Source organism: Rhincodon typus, chromosome 27, assembly GCF_021869965.1.
Source record: "Rhincodon typus isolate 14 chromosome 27, sRhiTyp1.1, whole genome shotgun sequence".
NCBI lineage: Eukaryota > Metazoa > Chordata > Chondrichthyes > Orectolobiformes > Rhincodontidae > Rhincodon > Rhincodon typus.
In genome coordinates, this window is record NC_063358.1 from 4,241,814 (window position 1) to 4,259,461 (window position 17,648).

Below are 17,648 nucleotides of genomic sequence, written 5' to 3' on the forward strand. Positions count from 1 at the left end.
CCTAGGAGATTGTAGAGGCATTGGTGGTGATCTTTCAGGAATCACTGGCCATTTTCCAGCCCTCTGGAACTCTCCCTGACAATGTAGCAACTCTGTAAGAATGGAGGGTGGCAGAAGACAGGAAACTGTAGGCTAGTTAGCCTGACCTCAGTTGTTGGTAAGATTTTAGAGTCCATTGTTAAAGACGGAAGTGTATAGTTAAAATAGAGCTGAGTGAGCAAGCCTTTGCCAGGGGGAGGTCATGCCTGACAAATTTGACAAATCCTTTTTTTTTTGTTTGAGAAGGCAAGGAGCAAGTTAGACAAGAGGGTCAGTGGATGTGATCTATTTGGATTTCCAGAAGGCCTTTGACAAGGTGTCACACAGGAGGCTGCTGAACAAGATAAGAGCCCATGGTGTTTGGGGTAAGGTACTGGATGATTGGCAGAAGGCAGAGAGTAGGGATAAAGGGGTCTTTTCAGGATGGCAGCTGGTGACTAGTGGAGTTCTGCAGGTGTCGCTTGGGACCACAACTATCCATGTTATACATCAACAATCAGGACAAAGAAGCTGAGGGCACAAAGACAAGTGGAGGGACAGATAGTATTGAGGAAGCGGGCAGGTTGCAGAAGGGCTTGGACACGCTAGGAGAGTGAGAAAGAAGTAGCAGATGGAATACTATGTGAGAAAGTGTGAGGTTATGCACTTCGCTCGAAAGAATAGATACATAGATTATTTTCTAAACGGTAATGGCTTCAGAATCTGAAGCACAAAGGGTCTTGGGAGTTCTAGTTCAGGATTGTCTTGAAGTTAACATGTAAGTTCAGTTGGCATTTAGGAAAGTAAATACAATGTTGGTATTTATTTCAAGAGATCTAGAATCCAAGGACAGATGTATTGTTGACGCTGTATAAAGATCTGGTCAGACCACATTTGGAATATTGAGCAGATTCAAGGGGGAGGTGATGACCTAGTGGTATTTATTTGCTGGACTGTTAATCCAGAGATTTAGATAACATTTTTGGAGGACCTGGGTTCGAATCCTGCTATGGCAGATGGTGGAATTTGAATTCAACAAAATATCTGGAATTAAGAATCAAATGATGACCATGAATCCCTTTGATTGTTGAAAAACCCATCTGGTTCACTAATGCCCCTTTAGGGAAGGAAACTGCCATCCGTACCTGGTCAGGCCTACATGTGACTCCAGACCCACAGCAATGTGGTTGACTCTGACCTGTTTGGGCAATTAGGGATGGGCAGTAAATGCTGCTTAAGTGTTGTTTGTTTTTTCTTTTGGGGCCCTGTTTGTAAGGAGGGATGTGCTGGCATTGGAGAGAGTCCAGAGGAGGTTTACAGGAATGATCCTGGGACTGAAAGGCTTGGCATGGGTGGTGGTTGAGGACCCTGGGTCTGTACTCGATGAAGTTTAGAAGGATGAAGGGGGATTTGATTGAAACTGTCATCATACGGAGAGGCCTGGATAGAGCAGATATGGAGAAGATGCTTCCACTAGTAGGAGAGACTTGGGCCTGAGGGCACAGCCTCGGAATGAAGGGATGAGCCTTTAGAATGGCGATGAGGAGGAATTTCTTCAGCCAGAGTGGTTAATTTGTAGAACTCATTGCTGGAGAAGACTGTGGAAGCCAAGTCTTTGAGTGTATATAAGGCAGAGATAAGTTCTTATTTGTAAGTGCATCAAGTGTTACAGGGAGAAGGCAGGAGAATGGAGTTGAGATGAGATATATCAGCCATGATTGAATGGTGGAGTGAACTCGATGGGCTGAATGGCCTAATTCTACTCTTGTATTTTATGGTCTAGTAAAAGGTTGACTTTCAAAATCCCAAAGTGTTAATTTCATTTACAAATCCCCTTGTAAGGGGAGAATTTTACAGGGCTTCACCCCAGTGACTCAGGGAAATGAGGAATAAGCACTTCAAAGTCATGTCCTTACACCCTGCACTATACCCAAAGTGCTGTCATATCAAATGGTGATGTTTTATTTGTCAGCGGTCTTGGTACACTAGCTATTGAAACACTATCTGCTTGCTGTATCATCTGGTGTTATACTGGAGACGTAACTTTTATTGCTTCAATACTTTTTATTGCTTCTGGCATTGGAAAAGTTGCTGTTTGTGCCTGCTATCTTGCAGACTTTAAAATCCGACCCATTTTACTCTTGGAAGAGAACTGTTTCAATTGTGTTCCGTTCTGCATTCTTAAAGCTATCTCTGGTCAATGAAAGACAATTGCTTGAAAGAGCAGCTTGTTGTATATTGCAGACCTACTAAAGTTATTGCTCCATTTTGATCATTTCAGCTGACTTCTCCATGGTATCGATCAAATGAGATGGGGGACTATTTTTTTGTATTTACATGTGCTTCCCATTAGCCTCTTGTCTAACGAATGTTGGTTTCATGTAATTTGGCCATTCTAATTTGTTTTCTCTTTAGAAACAGTTTTAGTCCATGAAGATCCCAGCTATTAAATTAGCCAACAGCATTGAGAAATCACTTCTGTATTTTTTTTGATATATAATTGTAACAATTTACTCAACTCCGTTTTGGGATGATGGGCTTGTCTTGTGAAGAAAAGTTGAACAGTTTTGGGCCTTTGAAAGAACAGGTTTTATTGAAGCATCTAAGATCTTGAGCAGACTTGTCAGGCTGACTGAGGATCTTGCCTCTTGTACAGGAGACTAGAATTGGGACTCCGGCTCAAGAATGAGGCCTTGCTTTCAAGACAGACAGATGAGAATTCTTTCTTTTTTTTTGTTTGCTCAAGATTGTTGGCCTGTTATTCCCTTCCCCTGAAAACCGTGGAGGCTGTCATTTGACCTTTCTCAAGGTTTTTTGCTAGACATTCGAGTGATGGCTTATGGTGGTGGGTAAACAGGAAAGTGGAGTGGTTACAACAGCCAGATCAGCCATTATTTTGTTGAATGGCGTGAGTGGCCTAATACTAGAGGCATAGTCATACAGCTCAGAAACAGACCCTTTTGGTCCAATCATCCACACCGAACTGCTATCCAAATCTGACCTAGTCCCATTTGGCCCATGTTCCCTCTAAACGCTTCCTGTTCCTGTACCCGTCCAGATACAATTAAAGGATTGAAAAAGGTACCAGCCTTCACCACTTTAGCAGATCGTTCCATGCACACACCAACCCCTGTGAAAAGTAGCCATTTTTAAATATCACCCCCACCACCACTACCTTAAACCTTTAGGTTTGAACTCCCTTACCCTGGGAAAATGACCTTTGGCTGTTCACCATATTCACGCCCCATGATTTTATAAACCTCTAAGGTCAGCTCTCGGCCTCTGTCTCTGTTCCAGGGGAAAACAGCCCTACCTATTCAACCTCTCCCTATGACTTAAGCCCTCTTGTAAATCTCTTCTGCACCCTCCAGTTTAACAACATCATTCCTATAGAAGTACGCCAGAATTGTACACCCCATTCTAAAATGGGCCTAACCAATGTCCTGTACAGCCACAATGTGACATCCTAACCCCTGTACTCTGTTTTGTTCAATGAAGGCAAGCCTTCTTCACCACCCTGCTCCTAAATTGTGTTTCCTATGGTTAATTTTACAAAACATCCTGGATCAGTGCAGAATAATGACCATCCTTCAAGTCTGCATTCATTTGTAAGGTAATGCTACTCCCTGGGTGATTCAGAACATGTGCATTTCTCTGTTTTAGTCAATGCATATGCAATTAATTATGCTGCCTTTTCCATCAGAAGAGGTGGTTTAAAAATAAAATTGTGGTGTCCTAGTCTGCTACCATTTATCAAACATTAGGGTAGGATGTTACAAACTGTGGGTCATGACCCCCACTTGGGGTCACCAGCCAAAACTTTGAGGTCATGAGCTCAGAGTTATGGCTGTGGAAGCCCCTTTTGTTGGATTTTTATTGATCGTGGATGAGCCTGCACCATCCCACTAGAGCTAGATGGAGGAACCATGTTTAGGAATCTCTGCACCAGGGTGACCACACAGCAGCATTGGGAGCATGGTAGTTCAGTGGTTCATGCCCATAGGAATCCATTAAACATATAAAGTCACCTTCTGGAGATTGTACTCTCAAGAATGTGTTTTACAGTAGACTGTGATGGTCTGGGAATGCCAGAAGGTGGCAGGGTGGGTTAATAGGGTATTTAAGAAAGCAACCAAGATTATTGCTTTCCAGTCAAGGCATAGCTTTTTTTTAAACAGAGCAGAGAAGGCTGAGGTGGGACTTGATTTGAGAGGCATGGATGGGGTGGGTAGAAAGCAGCTGTTCCTCTTAGTTTAAGGGTCATTTAATAAGGAGATACAGCAGTGCCATGGCTTAGTTGGCTAAATTTCCTGTCTAGTAAACATGAGACCCTGGATTCAAATCCTGGCCTGTTCTTTTTATCTTTAAGGTGTGCTTGTGGTATTGTAGAAATATCACCACGATTATAATCCAAAGGATCAGATCAATATGCTGGAGTATGGTTTCAAAGCCCACAATGGCAGGTGCTCAAAATCATTTTGTGCCACAGGAGGGCCCCTGAGGTAGTCTCTCAACCCTTGGACCAGGAGCCTAGGTTTCAAGTCCCACTTGCTCCAGAGGTGTGTAATAACAGCTCTGAACAGTTGATTAGAAAAATGTCAATTTTCCTTTGAAATTATGCCTCCTTTGTCTTTTTTTTAAAGAAGTGAAAGGCAAGAGGTTTTGGAGGGGGTTTGAGGAAAATTTTTCACCCAGAGGATGTTGGGGGTGGGGATGGAGTTTGGAATGCACTGCCTGTTGAGGCAGGAAACCTCACAACCTTGAAAGAGTATTGGGATGAGCCCCTTGAAATGTTATGACCTTCAAGGTCATGGGCCAAGTGCAGGAAATTGAGACTAATGTAATTTTAGCATAGCTTTGGCAATATAGCCTTGATGGGCCGAAAGGCCTCTACTGTATTGTATGAATCTATGAAAATGTTAAAGCAAATGTATCAGTGCAAAGCCTTGGCTTCTGACTTCACACTATTGCTGCTGTTCTGGAAAGTACTTGAACCCTTGTGAACACACTGAAAGCAACACCATTCGTAAACTATTTTTGACATCATCCTGTCCTAATCTGTGTGTTTTTTTTTTGCCGTTTTAATGGTGATGCCAACGCTTGATTTGGTTTTGAAAGTTGCCATTCTTTCGCTAACTTTCAAGAGCTGTAAGTGCTGGATAAATCGTACATTTTGGATTAGCATAGATCCTTGTTTGAGTTTCCTACTTGAATGCATTTTCTCTTTAAAATTTGAGGAGTCTGATTCCAAAATGTAGTTTTTGTGAAGCATCTTTTATAAATCCAGGGAATTGTCACTTTTTTTTAGTACTGGAGCTCTGCAACAGGTGGAAACCAGGTATCATCTGTTTCTAGTGACTGGTTACACACAGTAAGTATTTGCAATATGTAAACCGATGCCTTGTTTGTTCAATTATAACATCAGCACAGACCTAATTCAGTTGCAGTAACATCACCTTGCATGTAATCCAACCTTGATCGGTTAGTTATCCTCCAGTATCAGATCACTGTTGCCAAGTAACACCCTAGTACTGAATTAATACACTGTAAAATTTAGATTCTATTGTGGGACATTTGCCTGACTTTAAAAATAAGTCTGTACAGTCAAGCACAAGAATTGCATGTGGGATAAACACTAAATTACCTTTGTTGCTGGAAGTACCACGACAGAAGAATTTTTTTAAAAGTTGCATTTACATAGAGCCTGACTTCCCACATGCCTTTGTAGCCAATAGACTACCAGTGACTGCATTACAGCAGTCTCCAATTTGAACGTCAGAACTACGAACGCTCGTACTTCTGTATCTGAACCCATACAGAGAGGTATTTTTCAAAGATATGTATGAACATTTCCCTGTACTCAAGAAGGATTATTTTATATTTTTCCTGCCTTGTGTTTGACTTGCAAACAAATCAACTTGTGAATGGACTGCAGAATGGAACTCGTTCACAGTCCAGGGTCTGTCTGTATTGTAGAAAATATGGCAACTTACAATTTTCTTTTAAAATTCACATGTGGTCCCTGGTTGAGCCAGTATTTGTTGCCTTCGAGAAGGTGGTAGTGAGCCGTTGCTTTGAATTATTGCAGTTCATTGCACTGTATGGACGCTGGCAATACCGGTAATGACCAGATGATGTCTGTGAGGGTCTCAACCTGAAACGTCAGCTTTCCTGCTCCTCTGATGCTGCTTGGCCTGCTGTGTTCATCCAGCTCTGCACCTTGTTATCTCTTGTGTCTGTGAGATGTTGCTTTGACATTATATTGCCCAAAAATGTCAGGGACAGGTCTCCCTACTCAAAATAGTTCACCTAAGAGGGCAAAAGGAGCTTCAGTTTCCTATTTAATCCGAAAGGGAGCACCTCCAACAATGCAGCGCTGCCATATGTAGTGCACTGGATTCGTGGGACAGAAATCAGTCATATGGCACGGAAACAACAGATCCTTCAGTCCAACTAGTCCATGCCCACAAAGTTTCCCAAACTAAAATAATCCCAGTTGCCTGCACTTGGCCCATATCCCTCTGAACCTTTCCTGGTCATGTCCTTATCCAAATGTCTTTTTAAACATTGTAACTGTACCTGCACCCACCACTTCCTCTGGCTGTTTGTTCCACACATGAACCACCCTGTGTAAAAGAAACCAAGTTACCCCTCATTCTCGTGTTTTTGTTTTTTTAACATCTTTCTCCCCTCACCTTTTGAAAATATGGCCCTAGTTTTGAACTTCCCTGCCCTAGGGAAAAGACTTTTTTGTGATTCACCTTATCTATATCCCTAATGATTTTATAAACCTCCTAAGGTCACCGCTCAACCTCCTATGTTCCAGTGGAAAAAGGTCCCAGCCTATCCAGCCTCTCCTTTATAACTCCAACCCTCTATTCCTGGTAAATCCTTTCTGGACCCTCTCCAATTTAATAATATCCTTACTTTAGCAGGGGGAACCAGAACTGTACACAGTACTCCAGAAGAGGCCTCACTAATGTACTGTACAACCTCGACATGACATCCCAACTCCTATACTCAGAGGTCTAAGCTATAAAGGCAAGCATGCTAAATGCCTTCTTAACCACCCTGTCTACATGTGACACACTTCAAAGAATTATATACTTGAACCCCTAGGTCTCTGTTCTACAACGCCTACCCAGGGCCCTACCATTAACTGTATAAGTCTTGCACTTATTTGTTTTACCAAAATGCAACACCTCACACTTTATCCAAACTAAATTCCATCTACCACTCCTCAGCCCATTGACTCAATTGATCAAGATACTTTATAATCTTGGATGACCTTTTACTATCCGCTATACTGCCAATTTTGGTGTTATCTGCAAACTTACTAAGCATGCCTCCCTAAATTCTCATTCAAATCACTTATATAAATGATGAAAAACAGAGGACTGTATACTGATTCCCTGTGGAACACGGCTGTTCACGGGCCTCCAGTCTGGAAAAACCACCACCACCCTCTGTCTCCTAACTTCAAGCCAATTTTGTATCCAATTGGCCAGTTCCCCCTGAATCCCATGTGATTTTAATTTTACTAATTAGTGTATCGTACAGAACGTTCGCAAAGACTTTTTTGTTTACTTGGACTTCAGCAATGTTTACTGTTCTGTCCTCATCAATCTTTTTGATAACTTCCTCAAAGTTTGTGCAAGGAAAGTTGTGGTTCACAAAGCCATGCTGCCTATCCCTAATCAGTCCTTGCCTCTCCAAATGCATGTAAATCCTATCTTTCAGAATCCCCTCCAATAACTTACCCACCACTGAATTCTGACGCTCAGATCTATAGTTCTCAGGCTTCCCCTTACAACGTTTCTTAAGTAAAGGCACAACATTCACCACCCTCTGGTAATCACCTGTGGTTATAGATGCAAAAAAACTTTTTTTTTTGCTAGAGACCCTGCAATTTCCTCCCTGATTTCCCACAACATCCTGGGTTACAAGTGATCAGGTTCCAGAGATTTAACCACCTTTTTTGTGGTTCCTAAGATGTCCAATATTTCCTCTTCTGTAATATGCTCTGTTTTCAAAACATCACTGTTTACTTCCCCGCGTTCTCTAGCCTCCATTTCTTTCTCCACAATTTAAAAACTGACGTGAAATATTCATTTACTAGCTCTCCATGTCCTGAGGTTCAACAGCACTAAATCTACAACCATTGTACCCTATGGCAAAGGTCTTTCAGAAAAGGCCTGCTTGACTGTTTTAATGAGCAGAATGGTTGGCCACTTCTGCTTTTTGGCCACAAGGTTACAAATTACCCATGCACTGATTTTTCAAATTGTGTATCTCTGCTTGGAAAAGGTAGCCTTTTTATTTTGAACTTTTTTCAAAACCGTAACTTCATATTAAATTGCAACTGTCCCATGCCCATGACCACCCATCTTTTCCTGCCAATTTGTATATTTGTTAACTCCTAATTTATAGGAATCTAACACACTGCTTGATGTTAACTGAAATGTTATGCCTGAAAGATCTTTTGTAAGTCTGACTCTTAGACTAACTGGTTTTTCAGTCAGACTAAACAGGCAAACCATTGCTCATTCAGTAATATAATCCTATTGCTTAACTTTTTGTAAATGAATACAGAGATGTAACCAGTTGTGATTCCTTCTGAATTGCATGTACAACCAAAAAAAGCTTGTTTCAAAGGTTTTATTAGAAGTGGCTGTTTGCTGCTCTGGAGCAGAGAACACAGTGCAGCCAACTCTGTATTTATAGTGGATCCAAATTTTGTGCTAAGAATAACAATCGGACTGCTATATTGCACACTGTCACTATAAATTAAATCTAACATCCATACGTGCAGTTAAGCACACACGTCGGAAGTTGCTATCTGTTATTGCTCTAATCCTGCCAAGTTGCACAAAACAATTAACTTGCCAAAAGACTCTGAACAGAAACAGATGCAAGGCATAAAGTGTTAGTCATTTGCCCAATGGCCGCAATAAACTTGGTTCGCAAAAACAAATTTGTAATTAATTTTCCTTAAATAGCTGAGTCTTATTTGTTACTGCATCTGGCAATGCAAGCTAACATTTCTTACCCGCAAGTGTGGCGTCTCACTTCTTTGGATATTAACTGTTGTTGGAGATTTTTTTTCCCTTCTAATCCTAAATGGTGGAATGCTGCTCTCTGGATTGTTGAGCTAGATTTAGACTTTTAGGTTTAGATTTTACTGTAGTGGGTACTCCAGTACAGGAGTACAGTGAAAAGTGTATAATATCACCACACAAGGTACTCGGGTACAAAGCAGTAAGAAACACATTTTTTAAAAAAGCTAAGCATTATCTTCATTTAAGTAGAAATATCAGGACTCAAAGGGGAATTGGAAATTGGGATACAGAGTGCAAAACGAGCTAAGAAACTTAAAACAGAGGTGTTAGCTTCCAATTAGTCACCCATACTATTCACCTATAATCAGAATAGTATCAACCTTGTGTGAGTTAAGATGTGGGCAGCAGAGTATGGGAGATTGTCTTCATGTGAAGTGCAAGATGGGATGTTAAGCTGGAAAGCATTAGTGGTCAATTCTATAGGCAAGGACAAGGACAAGGATGAGGCATGGGTAGAGTTGAGATGTTGGATGTAGGATTTGATGCTACTGATAGCTGAACAAGTTCCACATTTCAGACAGGAATCCTTTGATTTGGGTTCTGGTTGATCACTTGGATGAGATGTATTCCACCTTGAAAAGAAACAATTTTTTTAGTCCCAGTGAGAATAACCTGTTAGATTGCTGCTTGGATTCAATTTCATTGAATCCTGTCCAATGATATTCTTACTGTTTCTATTTTGAGCTTTTGGATTAGCCTGGAATTTTACCTGGCAGTTTTCCACCCTTTTTTTTTTTTTGAGAAAAAGAATGTTAAGGTTTCTGTATATCAGGTTCATGGCTTAATTTATTTGCTGTTATCGTTTGAAAGCAGACTTCGTTTTTCTTTTAAGTTAGTCATACAGCGCAGAAATAGACCCTTCAGTCCAACTTGTCCATGCTGACCAGGTTTCCCAAAATGAACTATTCCTGTTTGACTTGTATCCCTCCAAAGCATTTTTGCTACACGTGTACCTATCTAGACGTCTTTTAAATGTTGTAACTGTGTACCTGTCTCTACCACTACTTCTGGCAGCTCATTCCCTCAGCTCACTGCCCTGTGTGAAGGAAATTGCCTATCGGGTCTCTTGTTTAGTTTTGAGATACTGTTCCAAAGATAGCTCTTATCTCTTACTGACCGGTAAGAAAATCTGCCTGTCTGACCCATTTGAGTCTTAAGGGCCATTAATCCTAGGGGGTTTGTTCTAAGCCTACAGCTGCCACTTTGTGGGACACTTGAGGCAGTTGGTCAAATGTTACCCAGTGCAAATTTTAATTGTTTTTGCAATGGTTAACTTTTTTTTTTCTGTCTCTCGGATCAGTTTCTACTCCCTGGCCCCTGATGACCAGTGGAAGGAAAAATTGGGACTAGAAGCCAATTGGCTAAATATATAAACAGGTCCCTTTAAGGCTAACCAGGTCAATGGATCTCCTGTCATCACAGAACAGGGACAAACGTTTAGCTCCCATCTCTATCTTGATAAGGGACATATATTATATTCACTGCCAACCCCAGAACTATATTTCCCTTGCCATACAAGAATAGAATACATAGCCTTTATTGTCACATGCACTCATCTGAGTGAAGTAAGAAGCTTGTAACATCACTTCTTGGGTACAGGATACCTAGGTGCAGATACTTTAGTGTCACAGAATTGAAATATTAAAATAAAATAGACTAGCATGGGAATACATAATTTAAAAATCCAGAATGAGAATAAAAAGTGTCTTTAAAGTATGCAAGTTCCATGTACATCTTTGGATCAAGTGCTGGAAAATGGGATTAGAATAGTTAGGTGGTTGTTTGTGACCAGTGCAGATGTGATGGGTCATGGAGCCTTTTGCTGTGCTGTAGACCTCTATGGCTCTGTATAGTTTGTGGCAGTTTTTTTAAAGCTTCAAATGCATTTCCTGTTCAGAGAAACTCTGGTCCAGCAGCATCGATGGAGAGATAACGGTTAATAACGTTTCAATTCCAGTGGCCGCCCTTCAGAAGCATTCTTGCATTTTTTCATTCTGAAAAGTAACAGTAATTACTTTTGTAATAACTGCTGTGAAAATTTCTAGAGATAGTAAGAAAACTTTCTACTTGTTCAAGGGGCACCTTGTAGAACTGCACACCTGGGGTAAAGTAGTAAAACTGAGCTTTTTTTTTAACTTTCAGAAATCTTTTGTGTTGAAAAGACATCTGAAAATCTCACGGCCTGCACTATACACGACGAAGTTTCAATGTGTGAAGGTAGGAGAAATGATGTGACTTTGACACTGCCTGACTCATGCCTTGCTATTCCCAGAATGTAAATTGCTCACCGCCTCCTGCCGGCAAAATGTAAAGCTGCTGATGTGCTAACTCTCTCTGACGTTTCTCCATTACATCAGTGTACCGGATTTGAGACTTTCCTTGTAACTAATCCTTTGAAGAAAGTGTACTTGTGCTTTGTTTAGATAACCTGAAAATCATACCTTTTAGTTTAGGTTCCGGTTGAGCATTTTGAACGTTGCACATTAGAGAGAAACAATTATTTTAGTCCCAGTGACAGCAACCTACTATCAGCTGAAGGATTTTGTGGTGGGACTTGTTTAACAGCATGGTGACCTTTGCTCCTTGTGTCACTGTATGCTGCAAATAGCTTTGAGTGATGTAGAAACACTTTTTCTCTACTTCACCGCCTCCTTGATCTTTTGGAGTACATAATTCTAAAGACAGAACTTTCTGGGTGACACAATTCTTTCTTGTCCAGTCTTAAATTGGAGGCTGTTATTTTGAGACTGCTTGCGTTTTTTTTAAAATTGGGATGTGGGTTTAGCTGGCTGGCCAGCATTTATTGCCCATCCCTTGTTTCCCTTGAGAAGGTGGTGATCGTGCTACATTCTTGAACTGCTCTTGTAGGTTGACCCACAATGCCCTTGGGGAGGGACTTCCAGTGACACTGAAGGAACAGCAATATGTTGCCAAATCAGAATGGTGATTGGCTTGGAGGGGAACTTCCAGGTGGTGGTGGTGGTGTTCCCATGCATCTGCTACCCTTGTCCTTGTAGATGGAAGTGGCTGTTTGTTTGGAAGATGCAGTCGAAGGAGTTTGGTGAATTTCTGTATTACATTTTGCAAATGGTGCACACTGCTACTGAGCATTGGAGATGGAGTGAGTAAAAGCTTGCAGATGTGGTGCCAATCAATGGGCTGCCCTGTTCTGGAGGATATCAAGCTTTTTGCGCACAGTTAGAACTGCACCTGCCCAGGAAAGTGGGGAGTGTTCCATCATACTTCTGACGACTTTTTTTTTTGTGTCCTAACTTTATCTTTCCCCTAAACATTTTTTTTTTTTTTAAGCATCTACCTTGTCATACCCCTCAGAATCTTTTGTATGTTTCAGTAAAATTACTACTCCCTCTTCTAAACACCAATCAGTACAGGCAGAAACTATCCAACCTATTGTCATAGGACACCTGTTTCATTCCAGGAATCTACTCCCCACCCCCAATTTCCCCATCATATGTTTTCTTCTTCCACTTTTATTCTGTGTATTCTCTTAACCATATTCCTTTTGTATCCTTTGTATCCTCTTCTCAACTTGCCTTCTTACTTATCTTCTGTACCTTTGGCAAATTTGGCTACAGTACAGAGATAGTAGGAACTGCAGATGCTGGAGAATCTGAGATAACAAGGTGTAGAGCTGGATGAACACAGCAGGCCTGAAACATCAGCCTTCCTGCTCCTCTGCTGCTTGGCCTGCTGTATTCATCCAGCTCTACCCCTTGTTATCTCTTGGCTACAGTACAGTCGACCACTTCATCCAAGTTTGCAATATAGACTGTCAATAGTTACGGCTCCTTCACTGATCCCCTGCAGTTCCCCATGAAGTTAAGGGTTGTTGACCTGAAAATGGCTAATTGATCCTGACTCTGTTTCCCAGTATTTAGTAAACCCTCTTCATGATGATCTATCACTCCAACACCACCACCAGCTCTCGTGTTTAGTTTTCTCTGTAGTGCCTTTTTCAAATACTTTTTGGAAACCTCAAATACAGTGCATCTACTGGTTTCCCTTTTTATCCATTCTGCTTGCTACACCCTTAAAGAACTCCAATAAATTAGTCCAATGTGATTCCCCTTTTCATCCAGTCATGTTGACTCTAAATTCCCTGCTATTACCTCAGCAATGGATTCCAGCATTTTTCCAACAACCAATGTTATTTCCTGTTTCTGTCTCCCTTCTCCATCTGTCCTTCCTTTTTTGCTAGATGCATTATATGTTTTTTTTTTTAAATCTTTCTAGAATGTAGAGTATTTTGGCAGGTACAACCATTGCATCCAGTATCTCTGCAGCTACCTTCTTAAGACCCTCAGGAGCAGACCATCCATCAGAGATTCCGCAGTCTTTGGTTCTGTTAGATTTCCCAATACTTTATTTTTCTCTAGTGTCTGTGTGTATTGGTTTAAGTTCCTCCCTCACTTATTGACTTTTTTTCTTTGAAAAATGTTCTACTATCGCAATAATGATTCCATGAAGACCAATACAAAATGCTTTCTCAAAATTATTGCTATTGCTTTGTTTCTCAGTTTCATTCCCAAGGCGGCTCCGAGGATGAGATGAGACCAGTGTCATCTTACTTTTTAGAAGCTCACTGTTGTGATATGTTCTTTACTCATTCATAGTATTCAATATCTTTTTTTTTGTTTTCTTTCAATTTGACACAATCCCTAAATTTCACAGCACTGGGTGTTCTCTATTGGCTAACGTTTTAGGAATGGAGCAACTGGTTGGACCTCCTCTCACCTTCCATGGGTTCCAGAGGTGTTGGTTATAGAAAAGTGAGAGAGTTCCATTACGAGAGGATGCCATTCAGCCTCTTAAGCCTCTCCTGGCTTTCTGTAAAAACAATTTATTATTCCACTCGCCTGCCTCTCAGGTGAAGGAGAGAAGTTTGTCATCTTGAGAGGTATAGATAAAGTGAATGGTAGGTTTCTTTTTGCTAGGGTGGAGGTTTTCAAGACTAGCGGACTTTTTTTAAGGTGAGTGGAGTAAGATTTAAAGATATGAAGAGCAACTTTTTCAAAAGATTTGCGGTTTGTGTGTGAGATTAGCTTCCAAAGGAAGCAGACATAGTCTGGATGCAAGACATAGTTACAATTTTTTTTAATGCACAATTTTCCCTGTTCACTTTTTTAAAAATTCTTTTGTCAGTCACTCTCTACATATGTTTCCCCAGGTTCTTGATCCTTCAGCCAATGGAAACCATTTCTATGCACTGTTCAGATAGTATTTTAAGCAGCTATGCGATGAATTGGTTTTATTGAACGTTTGGTTTATGTTAACAACTATTTTCACAAGGTATTTAAGACTTGTCCATCTTCATCAAAGGCTAGGAATGATGCCATTACCATGTGATCCATAAATACCATAAAACATGAGCTGATTGGCCTCCTGTTTTTCCATCAAGTCCACTACACCATTCATTGAGATTGTGGTTGATTTATTAATCCTCAACTCCTCTTTCCTGCCTTAACCTAAACCCTTAATGCCATTCCTGATTAAAAAGCGCCCTCTGCCTTGAATATACTTAATGACACAGCCCTCTGCAGTAAAGAATTCCACAGATTCATTACTTTGAGAGAAGAAATTCCTCCTCATCAGTCTTAAATGTGCAGCCCCTTATTTTGAGATTGTCCTCTTATCCTAGGCTCACCCACAAGGGGAAACAATCTCTCCATCTACTCTAAGTCCTCTAAGAACTCTCTTTCAATAAAGTCACCCTTGCATCTGACCCTTTTTCAGATGTTCTTGTTCTTGGACTACAATAGCTCAAAATGGCTTCATTTCTCAAATGTTCTTGTACAGTTGTCTTTTTTAGTGACTTTTCCTAAAAGGATTAGCTTGAGATCTCTTGTGTTGATGGTTCCCGAAGAATGAAATAGTGTCAGGATGTTGGCTTTCTGAGGTGATGAAATAATTCAGTGACACACCACTGATTACTGCTCTTCATTGAGTAACTCGGTCAGAAGAATTCATAATGTGAGGAAATAGAAAAAGGACTTCAAAGAGGTGAACTATTGCCAAGTCTAGATGGTGCAAAAAAAAAATTGTTTTGTTTTAGTTAGAATTGTGTAGCAAATCAAAACTTTTGAAAGGAGGCATAATTGGTAGAGGCATCTTCCTTTTAAGAGAAAGTGGTTTCAACTTAAAAACTGTCCATTTGCTGAAATAAACCTGTAAATGTTACTGTTCTGTCTCCTCAGCTATGTCTTTTCTTGCCACTACTCCTGTTTTCAACACCACTAGCACTGTGACTATTTCTGCTACTACAGGTAAAATGAAAGCAATTACTCACTAAAACACTCTGGGATAAGTTACTGAATTAGATGTTTTCATTTTAAAGTTTAGTTTTGATGGTTATGGCAGCATGTTTTTCAGTCCTTGAACTCTTGTAGCACACATTTTAACACTGAAGGACCAAGTTTTGAATTCCATTATCTATTGGTTCAGCTCACTCCAGTTGGACAAGGGTTGAGTGCTGATTTTAGGCTCTTCAGTGGAGTCTGTTAATGTGGAAATACTAAAACTCTCAATGCAACAGCACACAACTTGTCAGCCTGCTGTGAAAGCTTGTTCCATGAAGCTAGCTCCTGTATCTGCATGTATTTTTCTCCCTTTTTTTTTTTTTGTTTTGAAGGTGATGGGTTAGCAATTTTTTTTTTGTTCCAGGTCTTACTAACATCTTTACAAAGGGAGCATGCATTTAAAGTGAGACAGTGAAAGTTTAAAGGAGATGTTGAGGGGGATGTTTCCCACACAGTGGTAGGAGTGTAGAATGCACTGCCAGGTGTGATGGTGTAGTCAGATATGATAGTGCTGTTTAACAAACTCTTAGATAAGCACACGAATATGCAAGGAATGGAGGGATATGGACCATGGGTAAGCGGAAGGGATTAGTTTAATTTGGCAACTTGTTTGGCACAACATTGGGCCAAAGGGCCCGTTCCTGTGCTGTACAGTTAAATGTTCTAAATGTGGCGTTAGTATGTGCTAGGGTGGCTCAGTGGTTAGCACTGCTGCCTCACAGCGCCAGGGACCCAGGTTCAATTCCACCCTCGGGTGACTGGAGTTTGCTCATTCTCCCCGTGTCTGCGTGGGTTTCCTCCCACAGTCCAAAGATGTGCAGGCTAGATGGATTGGCCATGCTAAATTACCCATAGTGTCCTAGGGATGTGTAGAGTAGGTGGGTTATAGGGGATGGGTCTGGATGGGATGCTCTATGGGTTGGTGAGGACTTGTTGGGCCAAAGGACCTGTTTCCACCCTGTAGGAGTTCTATAATCTATGCGGGAGGGTTTTAACAAATTTATGGCAAGGACTTCAAGAATTTTTCATATTTTAAGCCAAAACACACTCTTGATCGCTAACTCCATACACTCTAATAATTGATTAACATGGTGGCACGGCGGCTCAGTGGTCAAATCTGCTGTCTCCTAGCATCAGGGTCCCGGGCTTGATTCCCACCCTGGGTGACTGTCTGTCTGGAGTTTGCACATTCTCCCTGTGTCTGTGTGGGTTTCTTTCAGGTGCTGGGTTTCCTCCCATAATCCAAAGATGTGCAGGTTAGAGTAGATTGGCCATGCTAAATTACTCTGGCCAGGAATGTGCAGGCTAGGTGGGTAGGCCGTGGGAAATGCAGGGATAGGGTTGGGAGATGGGTCTGGGTTGGATGCTCCTTTAGAAGGGCTGTGTGGACTTGTTCGGCCAAATGGCCTGTTTCCACACTGTGGGGATTAAATGAAATAGTAAAGGCATCATAATGTTTCAGCCACAAACTAGTCCTGGGGCATTAGGAGAAGAATCAACCTTAGTCAAAGACTTGACTGAGTTTTCTGTTTCTCTCTCTTATCTGTTCAATATGTGCTTGATTGTATTCAAAGATCAGTGAAAGTTTTTTCTTCTATAATACTTTTTAAAATTGGGAGCCAATTTTTGATTTTAAGGTTTTGTACCAGTTCATCCTTGGTGGTTGGGTTGAGTTAACTGCATGCTGGTTTGTGATGTAGTGATTCCAATGGCGCGGGTTCAACTCCTGTACTGGGTGAGGTTACCATCAATGTTCTCCAATGTTACCCTCACCTGAGGTGAGGTGACCCTTCGGTTAAACCTAGTACCAGTCCCCGCATTCTCCCTCAGATCTGGTATGTGCTCTCTATTTCGTCTGCCCTCCTGCTGAATTCCACATGCATCTAACCTGTTAATGTTGGGAATCATTTACCTTTTTTGTGTTTGATTATTGTGCATTACAGAATGTGACAGCTGGTATCTTATTAATCAACTCACAGACAGCAATGGCTCAGTACTTTATACAGTGCCCTGCAAACTTCATTAGGCACATGTGGTCTGGGTGACGGATTTTGTCTGCCCCAGTGATTCCAATCTGACGTAAAAGTGTCTGTGAACGATTTGAGGAATTGTAGTAACAAGGTATAGAGCTGGATGAACACAGCAGGCCAAGCAGCATCAGAGGAGCAGGAAGGCTGACGTTTCAGCCTAGACC

At 41.1% G+C, this 17,648-nt stretch overlaps 1 protein-coding gene across 4 annotated transcripts in view; it reads left to right on the forward strand.

The window, feature by feature from the left end:
* cd164l2 (CD164 sialomucin-like 2) overlaps nucleotides 1-17,648 on the forward strand; it is a 56,539-nt gene that overhangs the window by 17,559 nt on the left and 21,332 nt on the right. For 2 of the 4 annotated variants that reach the window (XM_048613241.1, XM_048613242.1), the window contains exons 3-4: nucleotides 11,280-11,354; nucleotides 15,353-15,421. In XM_048613241.1, the coding sequence (XP_048469198.1) occupies nucleotides 11,280-11,354; nucleotides 15,353-15,421 (144 nt within the window). The remainder of the gene's footprint in view (nucleotides 1-11,279; nucleotides 11,355-15,352; nucleotides 15,422-17,648) is intronic. The other 2 variants (XM_048613243.1, XM_048613244.1) reach the window with 1 other exon arrangement.